The following is a 24,846-nucleotide window of genomic DNA, read 5'->3' as shown; positions in this document are numbered from 1 at the left end:
TGAGTAAGATTCTGCTAGTCAATCCAAACAATAAAATAAAAATCAATATTTTGAAAACCGGACCGGACGTTGAACCGGTGAGATAACTGGTTCAAGGTTCAATAGGTTCAACCGGTTCAACCGGAATGGTTCAACCGGATAAAAAAAATAAATATATATATATATATATATATAAAATAAAATGATGTTTCATTGAACATAAAATTAAAAATTTCATACATATAATAAACAATTCTTAAGTTAACATATTAATTAAAAATTAAAAATCATACGGATAATATAAAAGTTCACACATCGGTAACCAATCCTTAATTTAACACATTAATTAAAAATTCACACATCTAAAATCAAACTCATAGTTTAACATAATATTAAAATTAAAATTAAATTAATTAACACCAATTATTAAAGAGATTGTTCTCTACCTAATTTTTAAATTTTTTCCTTAATTCAATATTTTTTTCAAAAAATGGCAAAAAACCAGGGTCAATCCGGTTCACTGGTTCAACACTGGTTCGCGGTTCAACCCCGGTTTGATGCGGTTTAATATAGTTGAACCTGTATAGCTAAAACCGGACCGGACACTTGACTGGTTCGCGGTTCGACTGGTTCGACCGGCCGGTCCGATCCGGTTTTCAAAACACTGATAAAAATGGAAGGGTAATTAATTTATTACTCTCTCTATTTTGACAAAACATACTGTTTAGTCCTTGTATTTTAAAAAACACACAGTAAAATTTCTAACATTTTTTTCGATGAACTGTTTAGTCCCTAACGTTTTTCTCGGTGAACTGTTTAGTCTCTGCCCTTAGACTCTCATGAAGATTCTGTTAGTCAATTTGGATTTGCATTCTTCTTTTCCTTTATTTTCCTTTCCTTTAAACTCTATTGCATCTGAAATCAACTTTGAGTTTCTTCTTCTTGATTTTCTTCTTAATCGTTCAAATTTGTAAGCATTGGGTCTATTCTTTTTCTTGTTCTCCATACAAATAGTTTCTTCTTCTATATTGGATTTCCTCTTCTGAAATTTGAAGGTAAATAGTAAAGGATAATTTAGTTATTTCCGAATTCATAAACGGTAAAAAATCTAACAAACAGACGGAAGGACTAAACAGTTCACTGAGAAAAATGTTAGAGACCTTACCATGTGTTTTTGAAAATACAAGGACTAAATAGTGTGTTTTGTCAAAATATAGGGACTAATAAATTAATTACCTAAAATGAAATACCAGAAATGCCCTTTTAACCCATCTTTCTTCACGTTTGTCCTTCTTCTCCTCTTACCATTTTCTTGAGAATTTCTGTTTTCACTTTTCTTCTTCTCCTCCTCTTATTTGAATTACTCAATATGCAAAGTTGAAAGGGAGGGAGATGGGCGATAAATTTGGAGTTCGTTTGGGTTTGAGTCTGAGTTTGGGGTCAATTAGAGGTGACAATATCGGGTTAGTGTCGTGTCATTTTCAAGTTAGTGTCAAAATAAGTCAACCGTTAACTCAATAAAAAAAATGTGTCAAGATTGTGTTAACCTAATTGGGTTTGTGTCGATTTTGTGTCATGTTTTCGGATCGCACGTAATTATACTATGTACGTATATTAATAGTGACTTTTAAAATTGTAGGAGCACAGTTGCGTTCACATGGACCCTGATAACCACGCAAATTTGATCATTCACCGTTAGATCTAGACAGATTAAATATAAACCTTAGGATGTTTTGAATCTCCACTTAATCCGTCTAAATCTAACGGTGAATGACCAAATTTACGTGGTCATCAGGGTCCATGTGAACGCAACTGTGTAGCAGCATATGGTACCATTTTAAATATTTTATGTCATTTTTGGGTTAATATGTTAACAATAATCATTCAAAAGTCCGTTAATATCATATTGAGGGTCATGCAATGTGTTTATAACAATATAGGAGTTTCGAGTCGCGTTTGCAAATAATAGTTGTAATATTATTATATTTATTAATAAAAGTGACATTTAAAAATATGAAATAATATAAAAATAATTTAAATATTCGTGTCATTTTCAGGTCAGAATGTCAACACTAACCCAATCCAAAAAAAAATTAGTCAACCAAAAAATGACACATTACCTATTATTAAGCTAAACTCAAACATTAAAATTACGTGTCGATTCTGTATTGTGTAATTGGTTCGCGTGTAATTTTACCACCTTTAAAATCAACACTAGCTTCAGGCCCGTGCAATGCACGGACTTTTTTTCCATTTCTTTACTTATATATCTATCTATAAAATTTTAATAATATAAAGTAAATTATTTAATATAAATATCGGATAATATTTGTATTTTTTAAATTTATATTTTCATTAATTTTTTTAAAAGTACTTTAGTAAATTAAATTTCATATAAATAAAACAAAATATATTTTTTTTTATACAACTTATCATTCCCATTAACCTTATAGCTAAAATTGATATCAAATATAGTTTGATTTTTATTACTAAAATAAGATAAATATAACCAAAATTTTAACTTTATATAATCACATACCAACATAAGATAAATATCAAACATATTTCTTGAGTGTTTGTGTTATTAATGACAACAATAACAATATCCAATCCGATCATTCAAACACACAAAAAAACAAAGGGTGTTAAAAGAGTTTAAAGGCCATCAACAATATCCATGTAAATCATAACTATTAGTAACTCATGTAAATCATATAACTCTTAATAACTAATTAAGAAAGTAACTCTAAATAACTTAGCTCTCATAACTATTAGTAACTATCTAAAAAATACTTAAGAACAGAGAACTGAACAGCAAAAAATTGATAGAAAACACAAAAATACCAAACAATTTCTCAGTCAAAAAAAATATGTCATAATTGAACATGTTATCCTCGCATGAATATAAAGTAACAAAGTGATTACCGTAATGTTGGCTTCAACTCTTGCGAAACAGCAAATTGAAGACCCAAACTCAAAGTTGGGATTTGAAATTGGAATTCCGAATGACAGAGAGGGAAGTAATATATGCAAAACTGAAGCATAACAAAGAAAAAGTATATAAGATGAAATCAACTGTATAAAAGTTCAGAAATAGTATCAGAACAAATTTAGATAGTCCAAATTGTATCTTATATGAAACATAAGTAGGCCATAACACCCTTGATGAAGAAATTGATCTTAATCTATGCAATAAGATTATTTGAAAATCAATACACTACTGGAAGGGGAGAAGATAGGAAAAATCTTACCCTATAAAACCAGGCGAGCATGAGAATTGGAATAATCGCCGGAATGATAAGAGGTATAACGTGAAGAGAAGCTGGTTCGAAGAATTTCAAAAAATAAAGGATGTGGTTAGCTATAGAAAGAAAAGAGTAGAGACAGGATAATAGTAGAATTTGAAAACATAAAGCTATATTAACTCCAAAATTAAAAAATAAAACAATCTCCGTTGCTTGCAACTCTGGCGAAAATCTATATATAACTCTAAAATTAAAAAATATCACCATATTGGTTGCTTGCAGCTCTGGTGAAAAGCCTTAGCTCACCTTTGAACCCCTCAAACACACTGGAAAAAAAAAGCCAAAACTCAAATATTCCAAGCACTTGCTCAGATTCAGCAAGTGCTCAACAAAAATAGAATAGAAATCAATAAATAGAATTATAGAACTCATAGGCCATGTTGAGTAACTCAAGCCTTTTGAACCCTAGTTCCCTAGAAAGTAGAAGATGCCAATGGAAAAAAGAATCTTTAGAGATCAGTGATGTCCACTTCCAAGTTCTTCAAAAATGGAAACATTAATACAACAAAATCATTTCAAAGAACCTAAGACCTTTAGAAAAATGGAAACTATAAAATGAATGGAGCCTAGGAATTTACCTGACAGATCATCGGCTACATTAGAGAACAAAATTTCATGAGAAACACAAAGAAAAAAAGAAGGAAAAATGAAAATGAACAACAAAACACAAAATGAGAATTCGTACCACAACACATCACCTTTATTCACATCTGTTTAGTGAATTCTCAATAAGGGAGATTCAATTCGTGTCTGACTACTCAACTGTCCTGAAGCTTGTTAAGAATGTTAATCTAAAAATTAAAGCAAAAGATGCACACTGTAATAGGCCTCTCGGGAAACTGCATACAAAAATAACACTGTAATAGGCCTGATCTCCCAAAATCCATTTGGGAATGCTTCCACCTGAAGCCATCAGAGATTCATTTTGGATGTTCGGAAGAACTTGCAAGCCTCCAATTTCAATTTCAAAAGGCAATTTGGAGCGAAGAATATAATTGAACGCCATTTTCAGATTGTTTTAATTAATAGGGTTTTACTGTAAATAGAAACTCATCATCTTGCCAAACCAAAGTGGAAATATAATCAAATGAACTCTAAATGAGCATAGAAAATTATCAATCTTTCAAAGAAACTAAACTTTAAGGATAATTTGAGTGCACATATGGACAGAACGTATATCAGAATTTTCATGTAAAGAATCTGTTTGTGGGGAATTTGGAACCAAAAACAGTAAGGAACAATATCAACAGGTGTGTATGCAAATAAGAGGCAGGATAATATAGTAAAAAAAACTAAGAACATAAATAGAACAATCACAAAGCAATAATGAAACTAATAGTAACTCAAATTATTATATAATCAATACTTAATCAAATTGTTATAGACAGAACTGGAAAAATTACCTGAGAATGCAGCAACAACCACCCCAGTTTTTTTATCAAAACAATTGACTCTGTTACTGAACTAACCAATATGAAAACCGAAATATAACTGAAACAAAATATTCAATTCAGTTTCTTAAACTAAAAATGAAACATCCGATGTGTTATCATATAAATTAGGACAAAGCAATGGATTGAACATAACATGAAAAATGGAGTAAATGCAATAACAGATGGGAGGAAAACAAAATAAAAGTACATACCCGAACAAATAGATGTCTGCAGGATCATCCCTATCAATCCAATCGTCAATATCTAGATCATTAGGTGGAAGTTTTCCTCCAACATTCCATGTACAGACCTAAGTAGAATGATCTAACAATTTCAATCGTCAATAAAAACTTCCAGTTAAAAAAATCAAATAAATAGCATTGGAACCTCATCAAATCAAACAGAGTAAATATGATAGCTTTCCATTCTCAACACTAATACCCATAAAAGGTTATGGAAAAAAACAGACAGGGAAAATGAATATTAACCTAAAATCTTAAAGGTAATAAGAAAACTCACTATTAAGGGAGCTCTTAGTAAGCAATATTGAATTGATTTTGGAGCCATCATATTTGTCACTGCTACTCCAAAGAACAACAAATCTCCGAAATTAAGAAAACCCCAAGCAATGGAAACTCGAGATATAATGAAAGACAACATCAGGAAAACTGACTTGTAAGAACGATTATCCAGAAATAAGAATGCAGTTTGTTCAGAAAAGAAATTAGGAAAAGGGCAATTTTAATAGTGAGGTTACCCCTACCATTTATGGATCTTTGAACTGCGGGTGTCATTGCCTCAGCGTGTAACCTACATTAGGTTCATTTTTCCCCCTTATCTTGCCTTTTAAGCTGCAAGTTCTAAGAATATAAATTGCAGATGCAAAACCTTGAGATATAATATTGTCTATATAGCATTTGAACCATATTAAATTCTTTAATATAAAATGGTATAAATTAAGGGCAATATTTACTGATAGTACCCTTATTGTACTGAAAGGGCGCTGAACTGGATGAAGGAAGAAGTGCTTGCAGAAGATTAGCCGAAGAGGTCAGAGAATTGCGATTTTCGGCTCCTAGATCCTTGCATTTAAGGTTCTTCTCTACGTAATTGTTTATTATTGATGCCTGAATTCTAGACAGGATCATAAAAAAAAAAAAAAGGAACCCTAAACATAAAATAACTCTATCTAAAAACACAGATCGATTCAAGTATTAATGAACAAAACTTATCCATAAGAAAAATAAATTTCGATTCAGAAAATAGTTACTGACCTTGTTATATACTTCAGAGCGGAAAGATCTAACGATCGACAAACCGACCGAAGCAAAAAGTCAAATGCAAAAGCAGTGAAAATTCTTCAGAAATGTGTTTGACAAAGAGATTCTTCAGAAAATTTCCAATCCATGTCGAGTGAGTAAAGAGTAACCATCGCAATCGAAGAGAAAGGCGTCGACGGAGTCGAATAGAGGGGACAGTTAACTGAATCATGAGAGTGAATTTTTCCTTAAATGTAGTTGGATTTTTGAGAGAGTGGGAGCTCATCAAAAGGCGAGATTCAAAGAGTGGAGAGGGAGCAGTTGAATAATGAATTAGGTATTACTTTGAAACGTGTACATGTAAAATAAAATTGAAGCTTTTACGTGAAATTCAGTTAAGCTTGTATTAGCTTTACACCGGACAAATGAGGTTCCTGCTTTAATGGTATAGATAGATATCACTGCTCAGCCTTCTTTGCACATTTTTAATTGCAATTATAATATCAAAAAAGTATAAAAATAAATGGTTTGGCTAATTTGCAAAGACAGTCTACATTGTTTAAAAATTTGTAAACATGAGCTTATGCTTTTTGCGATTTATAAACTCAGTCATTCCTTCAAAAATTATTGTCGTGGCTATTTACCTCGAAAGGGAGTGATTTGGAGCAATTAGAAAGATTAACTTTGCAAATTATCCAAAATTTAAGGTCTAACTTTGTAAATTAATTAAACCACAAGTACTGTATGGCCAAAAAAATTACACACATACGATATCTTATATCTGCAAAATTTACAAAGTATCAATGTCAGTGACGAATACAGGATTGGTCGGTTGGAGAGGCCGTATGTGCGTGTGTAAATTTTTTTTTTTTTTTGCTAAATCGGACTTACTCAATTTTTTTCCGTACATATACGTGTTATAATCTAAGTGGTCAAGAATCAATTTTTAAGTATCAATGTAAAACTTCTCAAAATTAAGCTAGATTGTCTAAGATTCTTAACATGTAAAAAAAAATTGTGTTCAATAAAAAAATTTGGATTTAGGAAGGCTTAACAGACAAAAAAAAAAAGTAATTTGGATTTTAGATGACTTAATAGGTAAAAAAAAATAAAATTTTGGATATAGGGATTTAACAAATAAAAAATTAAAAATTTGGATTTAGGAATGACCTAACACTTCTCAAGCCATCTTGGTAGAAATTGAATTTAGGGGGACTTAACAGGCAAAAAGGATTAGAAATTTGGATTTACGAAGAGCTTAACACTTCTCAAGTCATCTTGGAGGAATTTGGATTTAGGAGGACTTGACAAGCAAAAAGAATTAGAAATTTAGATTTAGGAAGAGTCTAACACTTCTCAGACCATCTTAGAAGAATTTGGATCTAGAGAGGCTTAACATGTAAAAAATAATAATAATTAGAAATTTGGATTTAGGAAGGGTCTAACACTTCTCGGGCCATTTTGGAGTGCTAAACTAGCACACTTTTAATATTTCTCAGACACAGCGGGCCTGAAACCGCCCATGATCAGACCAATTTATCAAATACCTAATCAAAGTTTAATCAAATTATCAATTTAACATCATAATTCTTAAATTTTGTGGAAACAGTGGACCGGAACTACCTTTAGTCATGGTGGTTCCGGCCGCCTTGTATATACCCTGCACAAAGTTTATTTTTATATATTTCCCTGTAATCTTTTACTGTGTATGGCAGACAAATCACTGAAGACATTTGGCTTCTCTGATACTTCTATTTTATCTTATGGCAGATTTTGTATCAAACATCAGATATTTGGATTTGGAGGTGGAGAAAGGGGAAAAAAAAGATGGTGAACATGTTTTGAAGGAGGGGGACTGGTATATTTGGGTTAAAGGGTAGTTAGGGTATTTAATTTTTTTTATTTTAACTACAATTTAATTGACTAACACATTTCAGATCAAATTTTTAATGGGAGGGATGTAACAATTGACGGTAAAAAACCGTTAAGGATCTCATCGTATTTTTTTAAAATATAAGGACTAAATAGTATATGAGATAAAAAAAAATATAGAGACTAACAAATTATTTACGCTTAAATATTATTATGGATGTTTAATAAAAAAATTCAAAAAAATCATGTTGTTGATTCATTTGGTCCCTTAAAGTTTACTAATGATAAAAAAAACGGTTTTACAATTTTAAATAGTTGTACCCTATTTTTAAAATATGTTTCATTTATTTTTTAATAGATAAATTCTACATTACTAAACTAAAGTTATATAATTATATAAAAAATTGTATCAGTTACTTAATATCAATGCTTTAAAAATCAGATCGGAAATCAAATTGGATTGACAACTGAATCATAAATTAATATATTCAACCGATTGACAATCTTTGAATCGAATGACGTTATAAATAATATATATATAATAATAATAAAATTTATTTCGATTAAACATATATATATATATATATAATACAATTTTAAATTTTAAATTTTAAAAAAAATTGCGCACAATACGCTTACATTAAAGAGGAAAGAAAAATCTCCACCAGACCCGGATGTGATTGGAACCCATGACCTCTCAAGGCATAGGTAAGCTCTCAACCACTAGGCTAAGAGCTTCATCACAATTTATATTTTTAATTTTATTTTAATTATAAAATTTACTAGATTTTTAAATTTTATTTTGTGTTTAAAGTTTAAATACTAAATAAATTTTTTATTATATTATAAAAATAAATTAACTTTTAAATAGTATTTATTGAAATATAAAAAAATGTACTAATTGATATTTTAAATTAGCTCAGTGGTAACACATGTATTATTGTCACTTCGTAGCTTAAGTTACAACCTTGGCCTTTATATATATATACTTTTAATTAAATATGAGTGAAACATTAACCGGACCGAACCATTCAATCAGACTGATTCACACTTAATCCGACCGATTTAGTTTAGTTTGATGGACATTCAAAAACCCAACATCAACTAAACCAAAAATCTGATCAGTTTATGGTCAAACCCGCTGGTCCGACCTAGTTTTCACAACATTGCTTAATATTTAAGAGGTTATGATTATATACGGGGGGGAAATAAATTAAACTTAAAATAGGAAAATATACAAAAATTTTATTATTAAAATATAGTGTAAAGTGTAATTTTTTATATTTTAAATTTTATTTACTCTAATCTAACCATTGACTCAAACATAAATAATATAGAGTTGATGAAAATAAAAGGTGTGTTATATAATTATTTTTAAAAATAAGGGGACTGACTAGTATATAATCTGAAAAAAAAAATCAAAATTATTGCTCAATAAGTGATCAGGGTCGATTATGGAAGACCCATTCCGACACCTAGTTCTATGTATAACCAATGCGTGGTCAATGCCTATAACCGATGCTAATTATGGGGATGGTTCTCATAATCGATCCTTGGTCGACTTGTCTCATAGAGACCACGGTTGGATCTCTATCTTTTGCCTGTTCTAGCCGATTCACGTCCCATTTAAACTGTAATTATTTGTGTCGCTTTCAACTAAGCCTTCATTTCCATGTTCCATGCAACTTGAAAAGGATAAAGAACAATCGTATCGTTGACAAACTCCAGCTTGTACATGAACTTTACCCAAGTTTAAATTTTGGTACCTAAATTTCATTTTTTTTTATTAAAATATACCTCAAGCAAAAATGACTGGATAATTTAGTATATTTGACTAGTCAATGAATGGTCATTACGTGTTTGATCATATTTTCTCCCTCTCTTAGATTTTCTCTCTCGTTCGATGGATTTTCTTTCTCCCCCTCTTTGTCTCTTCAATTTTCTTTCTCTCTCTTTTGGAACCTACTTCATTCTTTCTTACCCTTTTGAAAAGAGTAACTACTTCCATTTTTTTCGTTTTCCGATGTTGTAGTCATACATCGAAAAATATTTTATTTTCCAACAGAAAATTTTCTCTTACCCAATATTTTCCATAACACAATATTTTTCGACAAACAAACGAGTTTTAAGAAATGAAAATATTGAAGATTAAGCAAAGAAGAAACGAAAAGAGCATAAATTTTACGAAAAGAGCAGACTTGAAGAAACACAAAGATTAAAGAAAGAAGAAGTGAAAAGAGAAGAATAAGATTGTAGATAAACTACATATTGAAGAAAAACAAAGAGAAGATTATCGGAAACAAAAAGAGCATATTGCAAATGATGTATTAAGACTATAAATAATATGTCAAAATATTAACGACAAAGTATGTCACGTATAAGTTTTTTTGAGCAAATATATGTCACATATAATAAAACTTCTATAAATCAATATTGTTGATATTTTATTATTCTATAGAGATATTAATTAACTGATAAATTAACATTATAAATTAATTGATAAATTAATATTTATTAATTGAAGAGATTACACTTTGAAAGTTCAAAGGACTGTCAGGATATTTTAAGTAAGTTGATGGAGCTATCAGAATATTTTAAGTAAGTTGGGAGGCTATTGGGACGTTTTAAGCAAATTAAGGAGCTATCGAGATACTTTATAAGTTCAGAGAGTCAATTAATTTTTTTGGACAAGTTCAGAGAACGGATGATGCATTAAGCCTATTTTTTTTTTTTATATAACGTATTTTAGAAAAATCCATAAACATATTAATTAAACTAATCTAAAATATAGATCCATTGTACATTATATTAATAAAAATTAATAAATAATGTTCATTATTATTAAATAATTAAATATTATTCATTGTATTTTTACTAAAACATTCAGCGTATGACAGTGATAAAAAAATAAACAAGATAGTAAAATTAGTTTTCTTAAAAAAAATAGGCTTAAACCACTATTTGGCCTTCGACCTATCCAAAATTTTGTTATTTGGCCCCTGACCTATTATTTGGTCACATTTGAATTGTTATTCTATTAACACGTGACAATATTTTGACATTTAAATTTGATAAATTTGAGTTCAGAGATTTGTTTTTATTTGTTTTTCTTTTTTAATCTAATTAATTATTTTCACATAAGAGAGTTTATGTGGCAAATAAACTTTAAGACATGTGACATGTCAAGCTCATTATATATGATGGGGATAACGGTTTTGTCAAATCTCCATATAAATTGGGTGAAATTTCACCAATTGGGACAGTTCAGGGACCAAATGTGACCGAATAATAGGTTAGGGCCAAATAACAAAATTTTGAATAGACCAATGGCTCAATAACACCTTAATACAAAAAAAATACTATAATTAGTTATATTTGTATAAGTTTATATAATTATGACCCTATATTTATTTATATATGTATTTTTTTTAAAATATATCCTATTAACTTATCAAAATTTGTTGATTTTTCAATAGGAAAATCCAGAACCCACCCCACCCCGATGTGATTCGAACCCAAAACCTCAACAGTCATAGATAAGCTTTCAACCAGCAGGCTAAGAGTTTCACCATAATTTAAAGAGATTCTATTATATCAGTTAATCCTAAAAACTATCTAAAATAATCACTATATTATTCATATAGTTACAAATAACCTACTAAAATATACCAAAACTATTTTGATTTATACATAAATTATTTGAAATATTTAATATATCAGTCAAATAATGGTCTATTTTATTATTTTATAAAGATACTAATTAACTAAAAAAAATTAATATTTATTAATTTAAAAAAGATTTTTGAATTTATTGAAATTAAATAGCACTTTCTCACTGATTTAATGAGATAAGTGTTAAATTAATATTCTCCACAAGACTCTTAATGTTTTTTCAAGATTTGAATAAGAGTCTTAATAAAATTCATGTATCATATTAATTGAATTAATCTAAAAAAGAGATTTATTATGCATAATATTAATAAAGACTAATAAGTCTTACCAAAAAAAAAATAAAGACTAATAAACAATATTCATCTTTTCTTTTAAAAAAGAATGTTCATTATTTCTTAACAGTTAAGTATTAATTATTGTATTTTTATTTAAAAACATACAATGTGAAGTACTGTATAAACAAGATACGTATCGTAATAATTATGTTCGTATAAGTTTATATAATTATTGATTTATAATACTAATGAGATTCTATTTTTACATAAGGTTTTTTTAAAAATATATTATTTTTTATCAAAATTTGTTGAACTTTCAACTGGTCCAAATCAGAATCGGGAAAAGATTATTATCTTAAAGAGTTTATTAATTCATCGAGTATCAATTTAAAGAGATTCTACTATATAAGTTAATCCTAAAAAACGCCGAAAATAATCACTACGTTATTCATACAGTTACAAACAACCTACTAAAATGCACAAAACTATTTTGATTTATACATAAATTTGTTTGAAATATTCAATATGACAGTCAAATAACAATCAAACCAACCCGCCTTTGTCACCTTGTTTAAAAATAGGGATAAAGTGTAAAAAACTCCTAATGTTTACACTTAGGAGCAATTTTACCATTAACATCTAAAATAATGCAATGTTACTCCTAATGTTAGCAGTCAAGAATAATTTTACTCATTAACGTTGACAAGTTGTGTCAATTTGTGAAATAATTCGTCAAACTGTCTTCTCGATCATGAATATTGTCATCTATACTTCACATCTGCGTCATTTTATCACTAATTAGCAACAGATAACAAACATATGATTAGACGTGAATTTTTTATAAAAAATAAAAAATATAGTTTTTTGTACGAGTTGGATAAAAAAATTCATATATTTCGCTGAATTTATAAAAATTGATCTTCAATTCTATTATTAAATTATACAAAATATGAAATCTTTTTTTAGCATAGATATGTAATTGGTGCAGAATAAAGAATTAAATATTTATGTTTTATAATAATATCTTAAATTAATCAAACTTATCAATATTAGGGATATAATTACTTTTTACCACCAACATTAAAATAACATTGTAGGACGTTAAAGGTAAAATTACTCCGAAATACACCTTATCCCTTAAAAATATCAATAAACTCCCATTCTCACATCACATGAATGGACATTATTAAAAATAATAAAAAAAAATGAATGGACATTATTTTTGTCAGGGCCCACGTGCTTTAGGCGCTAGGCAGCTAGCTGTTCCGCATCGCCATTTGTATACTAATAAGCAAGCGCGATTTTGTACGATAAGAAACCCTACTTATCTTTATACGCCAGGGTACTTATCATCTTGTAAACGTCGCCGAACTGGTATTTATAGTCACCGTCTTTCCTCCTCCTCCCCATCATTTCTAATCGCATACCACCAGTTGAACTTTCGCTCTGTAGTCAAGAGCAAGAGAAACCGAGAATTTCAAACTCAGAATCCCTATTTCTTTAACATTAATCAGTAATCAGGTCTGCTTTTTTCACTGTTTCTCCCTTTCTCTGCTTCTGTAACCATGTTTGTCGCTTAGAATTGATTTTCCCCAATCGGTTTCTTATTTTAATTACTGTTGAAGATTGAAATGGTTGCTGTGTTTATTGTTATGAATCTGAATTGGGCGAGTTTTGTGACTGTATTCTGTTCATTTGTGGCTTTGTTAGTGTTGGATTTGATCATCGGAGTCTGATTGGGTTTGATCACAAACCCTACCTGGTATTTAACTGCTTATCAATTCTATTGTATCAGATTCACGATTTGGGGGTTTTAGCGGTTTTGGTGCTGCGGAGATGTCTTCTCTTCTAAATAGAGAGCTCGTCTTCCTGATTTTACAGTACTTCAATGAGGAAGGTCTTCAAGCAGCTGCTCGAATGTAAATTTTCCTTTTCTCTTTTCTTTCTTCCTGTTCTCTGTTATGTAACTTTAAGCAAATTCAGGGCCAATATGTTACTTTAGGCGAGTTCAAGGGGCGAATAAATCATTTTAAGCAAGTTCAGTGGGTTGAATGAGACATCTGAATCAGATTATTTGGCTAAGTACAGGGGTATTAAGCCTAATTTGTTTTCTTGTTTGTAATTCTTTTCTTTACCATTGATGTGTAGGCTTGAGCAGGATAGTGGTTTTTACTTCAATATGAATTTCTTTGAAGAACTGATACTTAATGGGAAGTGGGATGAGGCTGAGAAGTATCTTTCTGGTTTCACTAAGTTAGGAGACGATAAATACTCTAATAAGATTTATTTCGACATCAGGAAGCAGAAATTTCTCGAGGCGTTGGATAAGTAAGAAAGAATGTGGTTTTCTTTTTCATATGATAAGCCTAATGTAGTTAAGATTGCCTTGTTTCTGCATAATTGCTTATTGTTCTCTTTTAAAGGAATGATCGCGCCAAGGCTTTAGAGATTCTCATCAACGATTTGAAAGTTTTTGCCTCGGAAAATGAGGAGCTCTACACAGAAATGGCTCGGCTTTTAACATTTAATGATATAAGGTATCACTACTATTTTTAGCCCTGACCTCCCAGTTTTTGAGGTCTTATTTTGAGCAGCACTAAACATGCTTGAATCAGCTTGTCTCAGTTTCCACCTTGTCAATTGAACAGGGAACATGATTCACTCTCTACATACAAAGATGCCGAGTCTGCGAGGAAGCTAATAATGCTTGAACTTAAGACAATCATCGAGGCAAGCCCTGTTTTCTGCGACAAATTGGAGTTTCCTGCAGTTAAATGTCAGAGGTTACGTCGTCTTATAAACCAAGCGTAATGACTTTTCTTCTTTCACTCATTTTACAATATCTACTTAGAGCATTAACATACTTACTGATAGATTATCAGTTCATACATAGGTTGTTTATATGTGCAGAAATTGTTGGAAATTTTATTACAAAATCTGTAAATGCATCTTTGAGAATTTTGATAGTTTGTTAGAAGATGCTAAGATTATGAAATATACTAAATTTTGAAGCATACTTACTGATAACGACAATAAACTAAATTTGTTAGTTTTGTTTGAATAAAGAATTTAGGAATTCTAAAAAAATGGAAAAGAAGAATCAGTGGATGAAAGCTTGATTGGTACTCATTTGGAACTTGAGTAAACAGTAGCTCTTTGGGGGGGTTTTATCGAATTTGGAAGCTGGGACCCTTTTCTTTCTATTTTGTATAACTATTAACTACTTGAGTCGGATGAAGGGAACTTTCATGTCCGATTTTGAAGGGTGGACCTATTGGATCCTATGTGAGTTTTTCTTTTGATAGGCCCGTAGCTGAGACACCTATTTTTGTACAATTATGAGGTTTCGACATGAAATCCAATCCTGGGAAGGCATAAGCGAATTGGATTGATAAACACTGTTTAGCTTTAGCACTCGAGTAGGTTTGTTTTAAACATATACGTCTATTTTTTCATAGATAACGTATTTCTGTTTGATTTGGCAGCCTAAATTGGCAGCATATTAATTGTAGACACTCTCAGCCAGATCCGGTTATAAATACCCTTTTCGAGGATCATGTTTGTCTATCGCTTGAAGATTATTTATCAACATCAACCAGTAACAATCCACTGGTATATTTGAAACAAACAAACAAAAAAAGCTTTCCTTTTCTTTTTGTTCCAATAAGTTGATTCTAGAAATTGCTTGATTGCTCATCTCATAATTTTTCATGTTTAGGATTCATCAATGCCAGCTCCAGTAACCTGTGCCAATTTGAAATCTACTTCGACTGTGACTGATTCTGAGATTTTCTGTGTACCTTTCTGCTTTGATAACCCAAGAAACCAAGGTAATTAGTTTAGTTGACATTGGTATAGCTTTTGATATTATCTCAAAGACCAAAGTTATTATTGTGTACATTTTTTTCCCCAAATCCTAATAATTGGTTGCAATGTCTACAGATGGTCCAGAGGATGCAAATGTCAAATCCGAAAAAAGTTCCTCTGATGAGGTAAGCTCGATGCAATTTTATTACGGCCTTAGTTAAGATATACTCCCTCCATTCCACTACATTTGAAGTTTTTGAGCAAAATCCAAATTCCATTTATCTGGCTTTTTTAGATTTTCAATGGAATTTACTTCTTCTTTTTCGAATTTTACCCTTGTCTCTTCGTTTACTCAAAGAATGAAAATGCGCCTTGTGATTTGGAAAACGTATTTAATCAATTTCTTAGGACCAATCATTTAAGTTCATGGATTAAAACAATTTGGAGTCTTTTTAAAACAAGGGTAGTGCTTAGTCTTAATCACTCAATTTTATCCTAAACTTAAGCCTAATTAATAGCTCCTTAATCCTAGTGAAAATAACAAAAACGGCACATGTAATGGAATGGAGGACGACTACTATTTTGCCATTTAACACTATTTTCTAATACACTTGTCTAGGAAACATCAACTGTAACATATCAGGGTGACTTGCCAAAGAGTCCTTCGAAGGACGACACAAGTGATGCTGACTTTCCAGAGACAGTTGCAAGGATATTTAACGTGGGATCATCTCCAACGAGCATGGATTTTCATCCTGTTCAACTAACTCTTCTTCTAGGTTTGCACATAAGGATATTTCAATGTTCTCATTTCTATGGATATTGAGGTACACACCTTGTCTGAAATCGATGTTTACTCATGGAATTTGATGGTTAATCTTCAGTTGGAACTAGAACAGGAGATATAGGTCTATGGGAAGTTTCCTCGGGAAAAAATTTATTCTCAAGGAGCTTTCAGGTTTGGGGTATTGGAGAGTGCTCATCGAAGTTTAAGGTTCTTCCCTTCTATACTATGTTTTATACTAGTATGAAAGCAATTGCAGGCAAGAAATCTGAATCAATCTGACATTCTGACCTCTAACCAGGCAACTCTAGTTAAGGACCCGTGTGTTTCTGTTAATCGTATAACTTGGAATCCTGAAGGTTCTTTATTTGGTAAGTCAGAAAGATGCTGAAACGTGAGTTAATTTAGTCGAGTATGTTCGATAACCAGTGATGCTCAATTTTTATAAAGCTAACTTCATTGACCTACCTTAAAACAGGTGTTGCATATTCAAAACACATGGTGCAAGTATATTCTTTTCATGGTTTAGATGATGCCGAGCATCATTTGGAGGTACCTTTTATGACATTTTACGTTTTCACTAAAATATAGTTCATGTTTCTGTTTCTCCTTGGCCATTCAATTTTCTCTAATAAACGTTTTGTTTATAAATTCATTTCTAGATCGAGGCTCATGTCGGTGGTGTAAATGATTTAGCATTCTCTGCACCTGTGGACAAACAATTAGTCATAACATGTGGTGATGATAAGAATGTCAAGGTAGGCTTTGTTTTACGTTACTTAATCAACTGTCTCATATCGCGAAGATTCTGAATTTGTGTTTTTCGATGTTTGCATAAGGCATGGGATGTCAACACTGGTGTGATAATGTATATCTTCAAAGGTCACGGGTCTCCTGTTTATTCTGTCTATCCTCAAAGCAAGGAAAACATTCATGTAAGGATTGTTCTTAATACTTAATGTCAACTTGAAACGATGTCGAGAATTTATAGCATTCGACTTTTTCTTGCTTTGAGATTACGTAATAACGTGTTTGCTTTTTGATAGTTTATCTTTTCAATATCAGTGGATGGCAACATAAAAGCATGGCTTTATAATGATACTGGTGCCCGAGTTGATTATGTTGCTCCCGGTCTCGGGTGTACATCGATTGCATACAGTGCTGATGATAAAAGGTTCTATGTACTCATTTTCTTTCAGATTCTAATTTTGAATGCTAAATGAAAATCTGATTTCAAATTGAAAAAATTTCAGGCTTTTCACATGCGGGACTAGTAAAACTGGGGAGTCGTTTCTTGTTGAATGGAATGAATGTGAAGGTGCAATAAAACGGACCTATGATGGATTGCAGAAGAATTCTTTGGATGTGGTGAAGTTTGATGTTATGAAAAATCAGTTTTTGGCTGCTGGTGATGAACATGTAATCAAAATTTGGGATATGGACAAAGTTGAGCTTCTCGAAACCGTTGATGCGGAAGGAGGATTACCTGTAAGTTCCGAAGTGATCATATTATAGGGTAAATTACGCCCATGGCTCATAAACTATAGCGTTATTAACATTATAGCAGCTAAACTTCATTTCTTAACATGAAAATCCTTGAGCATTATATTACTAACATTAAAATATAAATCAACAATTATAATCATGACCTGGACAAGATTGACTACTTTTTTACTCTCTTTTTTTTTTATCCATGTCACTGTAATTATAGTCAAATACATATTTTACCCTCATATAATTCCTTCTTTACACGTTTTTTATGGATTTTTGTTGATTTGGACTTTAATGTTGAACTTATGTAAAGTTCAAGGATTTTTATGTTAAAAAATGAAGTTTAGGGGCCATAATGTTAATACCACCATAGTTCAGGGGCTATGGATGTATTTTACCCTTATATTATACTGAACTAATGGATAAGCTCTTTAAGCTTTGAGCTTCAATTTGTCCACTAGTTCAACAGAATTGTTTTTCAACAATGTACAAGGAACAATCCAAGTAGGCATGTCAAAATGGGTTGTCGTGTCAAAATTGTGTTGTGTGATTTATATATTTCATATAATTATATATGATATAAATGCAACAACAATGCTAATCGTGCCAGACGAGTTCTCTATAAATTGTGCTGTCATGTCAGAATTTAACAGCCCTAAATCCAAGTGGTAATTTGGCAAATCCACGTGACATTTTCCCGCATGAAAAGAAGTGATATAAATTAATCACCTGATCCGAGTCATTTTCCGACTTGTAGGCAAATCCGCATATTCGGTTCAACAAGGATGGCTCATTGTTGGCTGTTTCTGCAAATGAAAACAAAATCAAGATTTTGGCTTCTGAGTCGGGCCTTGAGTTGCTGCTACATATGCCTGTAAGGGTCAGAACATTTACAGTTCTTCTCTGATCTTTACCACAAAAAAAAGTATCATATCATCAGCTTTTTATGCTATGCAGTTACCAATGTATTCGACTGTCGCTTGTGCTGGAGCTGCTGCTGAATCACCGAAGGTTTATATGCTAAGATTTTGTTTATTGGTAGATTAATTTTGACTCATCTAGGGAGGAATATGGTCTAAGTTTAAATTCTATATACCATGGTAAAACATTTTTGAAATTTGTTCTGAACTGAGGACCCGACATATATTAACATAGATATTTTTTTATATCATATATTCTGCAGAATGAGGGCCTGACAAGCACGGAGACTCGAGAAAATGAATATACTCAGGAAGCAGACCTTGAACTCTTTGAAATAAACAATCCTCTTCAGTGTTGTACTTTGTGGCTCCCTTCCTCTGTAAAATCAGAAAAGGTTAGACCTCTTTATGTTCTATGAATGAAATCCTATGTTTTCATAGTTTGTCCGCTTGATGTATATCTCGAGCTCTGTCTGTATTAATTTATTACCAGATTGTTTTTTCATCACGAATAGAGTCAGGAATAGTGGGAAGTAAAGCCTTATCCCCCCTCTTCCAATGCTAATGCGGTTTGCTAGGAATTTAGAACATGAATCTAGGTCAGGTTCTTTCTCTTGACATGAATTTCCCGGGTATCTCGTCTCGTATCTGCTATTACTGCGAGCCTTCAGTTGAAGTGTAGCTTGTCATTTTCATTGACAAACTTCAGTCTGAGTAGTTATTAGCTCACGCTCTGTTGGAGTGGGCTTTTTCCCGTGTGGAAGAGGAGCCGACCTGATGATAATGGAGCTGGCTAGTTACTGATCCGAGAATTGGAACTCACGAACCGTCCTGAGGAGGTTTGTACCGGGTGAGATGTTAGTGAGAAAAAGAACAGTGTCTAGAGGAGAGGTTTTCCATCGATTCTGTTGAGTCTTTCTCATCCTGCTTCGACCACTAGTTGGAAATGATCTGATATGTCCATAGCAACAGAATCGTAAAACTCGATTTTTTTTTGCTCCTTGTAAATCTACAGTTGGTTTAAGCTTCCTATTTCCTTGTGCTTGCCAATTGGTTAGTATTTGATTTGTTCGTCTGTGTGTGTGTCCGTGTTTGGAATGTCAAGAAACTGAGATATCTTAATGCCTATGTTCGTGAGTTTGCCTCACGAAAAAACAAAAGCTTTCGACTTTGATTTTGAAACATTCAGTGAATCAACAGCTCCTTGAAATACAAAAAAAAAAAAAAATTGCTTATTCGTTTTCTCGCTGACAAATGCAGATATCAGGCCTGGCTTATAACAATGCAGGTAATGCTATTCTGGCATTAGCATCAAATGCGACTCATCTATTATGGAAATGGCGAGTCGATGACATTAATTCGAGTGGAAAGGTAAGCAAATCAGAGCACAACTTGAATCTTTTATTTATTCCTTTTGAATTCATTTTGTGAAAAATTGTGCAATAGTACGGGACATTTATGTCATTGTCAATCGTAGGCAACCACTGAAGTCTCCCCTCAATTATGGCAACCGAAGAGCTGTTCGGGGCCAATGACAAATGACCTCATGGACACCAGCCAAGAAGGAACTCTTTCGTGTTTTTCTTTGACTAAAAATGATTCGTATCTAATGTCAACATCAGGAGGGAAAGTATCCCTATTCAACGTGCTGACGTTCAAGGTAACCTGAAATTATCTCTGTTCTAATTTACTAGACGTTTCTTTTGTCAGGGTCAATTGGGTTTGTCTCTCCATGTCGGTGTATATCTGCTTTAAATTTAACTCGAGTCGTTCTTCTGAATGTGCTTAGATGGTATTCGTACTATTTCCCATGCTTGTTCTCAATCATGAAAGTACCTAACTGTCAATTCTTGATTTTTTCCGAACATCTGCAGACACTTGTGTCTATCATGCCTCCACCACCCGCAACAACTAGTATCGCGTTCCTTCCTCAAGATAACAACATAGTTGCTCTAGGGAGGGAGGACTCCACAATTACAATATATAATGTTCGGTCAGCCAAGGTACGGGCTAGCTCTTGACTCGTATCAATGCTGAATACGATAGAATATTGTAACGAATATTGTGTACTTTATTTATACAGGTCATTGCCAAGCTCGTTGGTCATTGCGGTAGAGTGGCTAGCCTTGCCTTTTCTAAGGCTTTAAATATGCTTTTTTCTTCGGGAGCAGATGTTCAGGTTAGTATTTCGAATAAGCAATGAGTGTTATTACGTTCACGGGAACTTCAATTTATAGTTGTCTAATCATGTGCTTTAATTTTCTGCAGATTATGGCATGGAACGTCGAAGGGTGGAAAGAATGCGGAAGGAGCTTCTTGCAGATTCTGGAAAAGAATGGGATTTCAGCATTTACGGACACGCACATTCAGATGCACCCGGATCAAATGCAACTTCTTGCTGTACACCAGAATTGCGTTGAATTATATGATGCTAAAACTTTAGATTGTATGAAGAAGGCAAGTGTTTTTAACCCGTTTTTTTCCCTCGACTAACCAATCCTTTTGTCGAGAACATAACAGAAATATCTATTGCTTTATGGTTCCAGTGGGTTCGAGTCGATCCTGCACCCCTAATTTCGCGGGCAACTTTCTCTTGTGATGCTCTGATGGTGTATGCTTGCTTTGTGGATGGAACTGTTTCTATCTTTGATGCTAAAAATCTGGAGTTACGTTGTCGGATTACTTCCATTGCGTACCTTCCACCTAGTTCAAGGTAAGCTATTCACTTTACGCCATTAAATTTCAAATCGTTTCAGCTCAAGTTATTCATGATCAATATGACAAACATAGTGTTTGCTGCAGTTTTGATGTCTATCCAGTAGATATTGCTGCACATCCGCAGAAGCCGAACCAGTTTGCAGTTGGACTAACAAATGGTTCGGTGGTCGTCTTTGAGCCTCTAAAGACTACCGGCAAGTGGATTGAATCACTCAAAGGTGAAGAGTGATCGCGAGCACCTTGGTTATCCGATCCGATTTTCGACTTTTTACATGAATTTTTGAGTGTGATCGTACATTATTATGAATGTGAATATTTAACTTAAGGGGGAAACTGCAAACAGTTAAAAAAAAGGGGCAATTACAGAAGTACATAACTTTAGTTAATCTATATGTAAACACAAATGAACAAAAGCTTTTCCCCCATTTTCTGGATAGAGCATTTTCAATAATTTTCCATCATGTGTGTGAATTTATTAAGGTTCTATTTGGTTCGGTTTGGCTATTATTTACCGTTTGTTATTTCTATTAGTTCGGCAATGTGCGCATAGGAACTAGAGAAGTTAATAGCATAGCAGCCAATAACAAAACCTCGGGAATTTCTGAAAATCCCACCAGCTTCGGCGATTCCAGGCGCACCGTCCGCCGCGCCGTCTGTATTAACCTTTATCCAACCTGACGGCGGCGGACACCAGCAAACAATGATCGGGTCCGGCGGAGGCCTAGCACGGCTCGGCAAATTAATAAGCCATTTTGGTTCCTGAATGTAAAAGTGAAGCCGATTCTGAAGGAATTGGATTGAAGGGAGATCATTTTCAAAAATAGCCATATTCCTAATGTACCAAATGCACGAAACAGCAGTTATAGTAGCCAAATTCCACCATTTTCTCATAGAAGTATGTAAACGGACAACTCTGATATCCCGGAAAAGATTTCCAAAGGTCAATACACTACTATGGTGTATACCGAAAATAGAGAAGACAACATTCCAAAACTATTCGACATAAAGTACAATTTAACTCTCTCGATGATTTTTATTTCTATCAGCGCTTTTTGGTAAAGTTATATTAGTTCCTAATGTTTTTATTTTTTAAATTTTGCTCTCAACATTTTTCTTTAGGATCAATTTTGACCTTTTTTAGTAAATACTATCAAAATAAATTAAAAAAAAATTAATTACTGACAAACTGGAATTTATCAATAATTACCTATTAAATTTAGGCATTACATTCATTTTGGTCCTCAAACTAAAGCTTCAAAGTCAATTAGGACTCTAAACTATCAAAATCATCAATTAGGTCTCTAAACTATCAAAATCATCAATTAGGTCCCTAAACTAAGCAACAATCATCAATTGAGTCTCCATCCTATTCTAAAATCAGAAACTGTGAATATTTGATATAGACTGTAATAATTTCTGTGTTGGTTCAAAATAGGTTTGGAGAAGAAGATCTGAAACTGTTCAACTGAATGATATTCGATGAGGCCTCAATTGATGATTTTTGTTTAGAATGGGGACTCGATTGATGATATTTTGTTAGTTCATGAGCCTGATTGATAATTTTAATAGGGGTAAATTACAAAACTGGGTGTAATGGGAGGCCCATTTATATTTGAAGATCCATTATTGTTCAAATTACATATATAGACTGATTTAATTTGAAATACACATAATACCCTTCATATATATAAGATACTTAATCAGATCATCCCCTCTTCTCTCTTTTTACGCGATAAATCTCACTCTCACTCTCACAGTTCGCGATTTTCTCTCTCTTTTTTTTCCTTAAGATCCTTCATCAATCAAAGCCCAAGCTTTGTCATGTAAGTATGATGTTATTTTCATATGGTTAAATCGTTTTGAACTCGTTGATGTTAGTTTCAGCAGCAGTTTACTTTTGAGGTTAGAAATTTATAAATCTGAACTTCGTGCGGAAGATCGCGTGCTTCGCATATTATGATTTCGTTTCGCGAAATCTTAATATGCGAAGTCTATTGAAGGCTGTGTATGCGTTTGTTATTCGCATACTTCGCGGAATTCGCATATGGAATATACGCGAAGTATGCGAAGATATGGTGTTCCAGCATTGGGTTCGCACACTTCGCATATTTTACGTATTTGCGAAGTATGCGAAGTCTGCGAATGTATTTGCGAAATATGCGAATTCGCATATTCGAATAACTGCGAATTATGTGAAGTGTATGTTATTTCATGATGTTATTTCATTCTGTTATCTCATTCCTTTTTTTTTTGTTTATTATTGATAGAAGCATGTCAGACCAGTTTGTGTTGTGTGTGATCATGTGGAATGGCCGGTGGAAAACAGTTGGTAAGACCATGACATACGAGGGGGGCGAGAAGAAATTGCTGAAGCTGTCTCCAGGATTGAGCTTGGAAAGGCTGCAAGAGATAGTATACACTACTGCTCATGTTGATCCAATGTCATTTTATCTGCGTATGACTATGCAGTTAACTATCGGACGAAAGCAACTACCTGGGGCAGTAGTTCCGATTGTTGATTCAAGTGATGTTGAGTGTTTTTTAGATTATTGTCGGATGAAAACTGACGCTGTTACCCCACTATATGCTAATTTTGAGTCACGAACAATCCAACCGCGAGTCACGAAGGTAGAGAATGTTATTCATTCAAGTTGTGATGCCAATGCCACAGTTGTATTTGAAACAAATCCTGAAGTAGACAACACAACTGTTGAACGCCCCCCTCATAGGCCAGGAAAAGAACCAATCACTGAGTGCAATATTGCATCCCACACTCCTGGTTTAGATGATATTAGCTCGAATCCGGTTTATCATCGGGAGGACCAGATGTACGACGATGACATTTGGGGTCATGATGACACAGAGAAAACGGTAAATGATGGACAACCTATCCCTCCGAGACAATCGCATTGCGAAGCTGTTCCCCAAAGCAGGGTATTGGCAGAGAATGTAGAAACAATAAGGAAGAGGAGTGATCCATTTCGATGGCTACCTGAGATCCATGATGCACCCAAGTTTACTATTGAAGATAGTTCATCGAAAGGGGTCGTCGGTTTAAAGGTACACGACATGTTCTCCAACAAACGAGAATTGAAGGATGCACTAGGTAAATACGCAGTGAATAACAGGTTCGAATGGAAAGTGTACAAGTCTAACAAGTCCATATTTGAGGTTAGATGTAGACAGTCGGATGTATGTAAATGGCGTGCTAGAGGAATTGCGATATCCAATTCAAGTATGTTTAGGCTCCGAAGAATGGATACAATGGACAACCACATATGTTCTAGGGATCAAATGTTACCACATCACAGGCAAGCGGGGAAACGAGTGG

At 32.9% G+C, this 24,846-nt stretch overlaps 1 protein-coding gene and 1 long non-coding RNA gene across 13 annotated transcripts; one reads left to right on the top strand and one right to left on the bottom strand.

Moving 5' to 3' along the window:
* Nucleotides 1-421: 421 nt before the first annotated feature.
* Nucleotides 422-6,407, bottom strand: LOC136203590 (uncharacterized). 12 transcript variants are annotated; one of them, XR_010674907.1, is made up of 6 exons: nt 5,992-6,407; nt 5,481-5,851; nt 5,237-5,298; nt 3,231-5,041; nt 2,905-3,014; nt 422-1,021 (listed from the first exon to the last, which is right to left on the bottom strand). It is a non-coding gene; the product is annotated as an uncharacterized lncRNA (long non-coding RNA). The 12 variants fall into 12 exon arrangements; XR_010674910.1 differs by lacking the exon at nt 422-1,021 and adding an exon at nt 1,253-1,407; XR_010674909.1 differs by lacking the exon at nt 422-1,021 and having other exon boundaries at nt 2,570-3,014; nt 3,231-4,775; nt 4,930-5,041.
* Nucleotides 6,408-13,157: 6,750 nt separating this feature from the next.
* LOC136202487 (topless-related protein 1-like) lies at nt 13,158-22,013 on the top strand. Its single transcript, XM_065993141.1, has 26 exons — nt 13,158-13,316; nt 13,591-13,714; nt 13,944-14,123; nt 14,219-14,332; nt 14,444-14,602; nt 15,281-15,407; nt 15,514-15,625; nt 15,738-15,787; nt 16,222-16,381; nt 16,487-16,596; nt 16,688-16,757; nt 16,865-16,938; nt 17,049-17,144; nt 17,226-17,321; nt 17,433-17,560; nt 17,640-17,874; nt 18,635-18,751; nt 18,835-18,888; nt 19,061-19,192; nt 20,058-20,168; nt 20,275-20,457; nt 20,672-20,800; nt 20,881-20,976; nt 21,066-21,254; nt 21,344-21,510; nt 21,600-22,013. Exons 2-26 carry the CDS (start codon nt 13,632-13,634, stop codon nt 21,742-21,744), a joined length of 3,117 nt encoding a protein of 1,038 aa, XP_065849213.1. The 5' UTR covers nt 13,158-13,316; nt 13,591-13,631; the 3' UTR covers nt 21,745-22,013.
* Nucleotides 22,014-24,846: the final 2,833 nt, after the last annotated feature.

This window comes from Euphorbia lathyris, chromosome 8 (genome assembly GCF_963576675.1).
Source record: "Euphorbia lathyris chromosome 8, ddEupLath1.1, whole genome shotgun sequence".
Classification (NCBI taxonomy): Eukaryota; Viridiplantae; Streptophyta; class Magnoliopsida; order Malpighiales; family Euphorbiaceae; genus Euphorbia; species Euphorbia lathyris.
This window is presented reverse-complemented; position numbering and strand designations above follow the sequence as displayed.

Bases quoted from the DNA above. Each gene is read 5' to 3' on its own strand.
- LOC136202487 (XM_065993141.1), top strand. From the start codon at position 13,632: ATGTCTTCTCTTCTAAATAGAGAGCTCGTCTTCCTGATTTTACAGTAC. The intron at 15,788-16,221 runs GTAAGCTCGATG...ACACTTGTCTAG, and splicing joins AAAAAAGTTCCTCTGATGAG to GAAACATCAACTGTAACATA. The intron at 17,561-17,639 runs GTTCTATGTACT...AAAAAATTTCAG, and splicing joins TACAGTGCTGATGATAAAAG to GCTTTTCACATGCGGGACTA.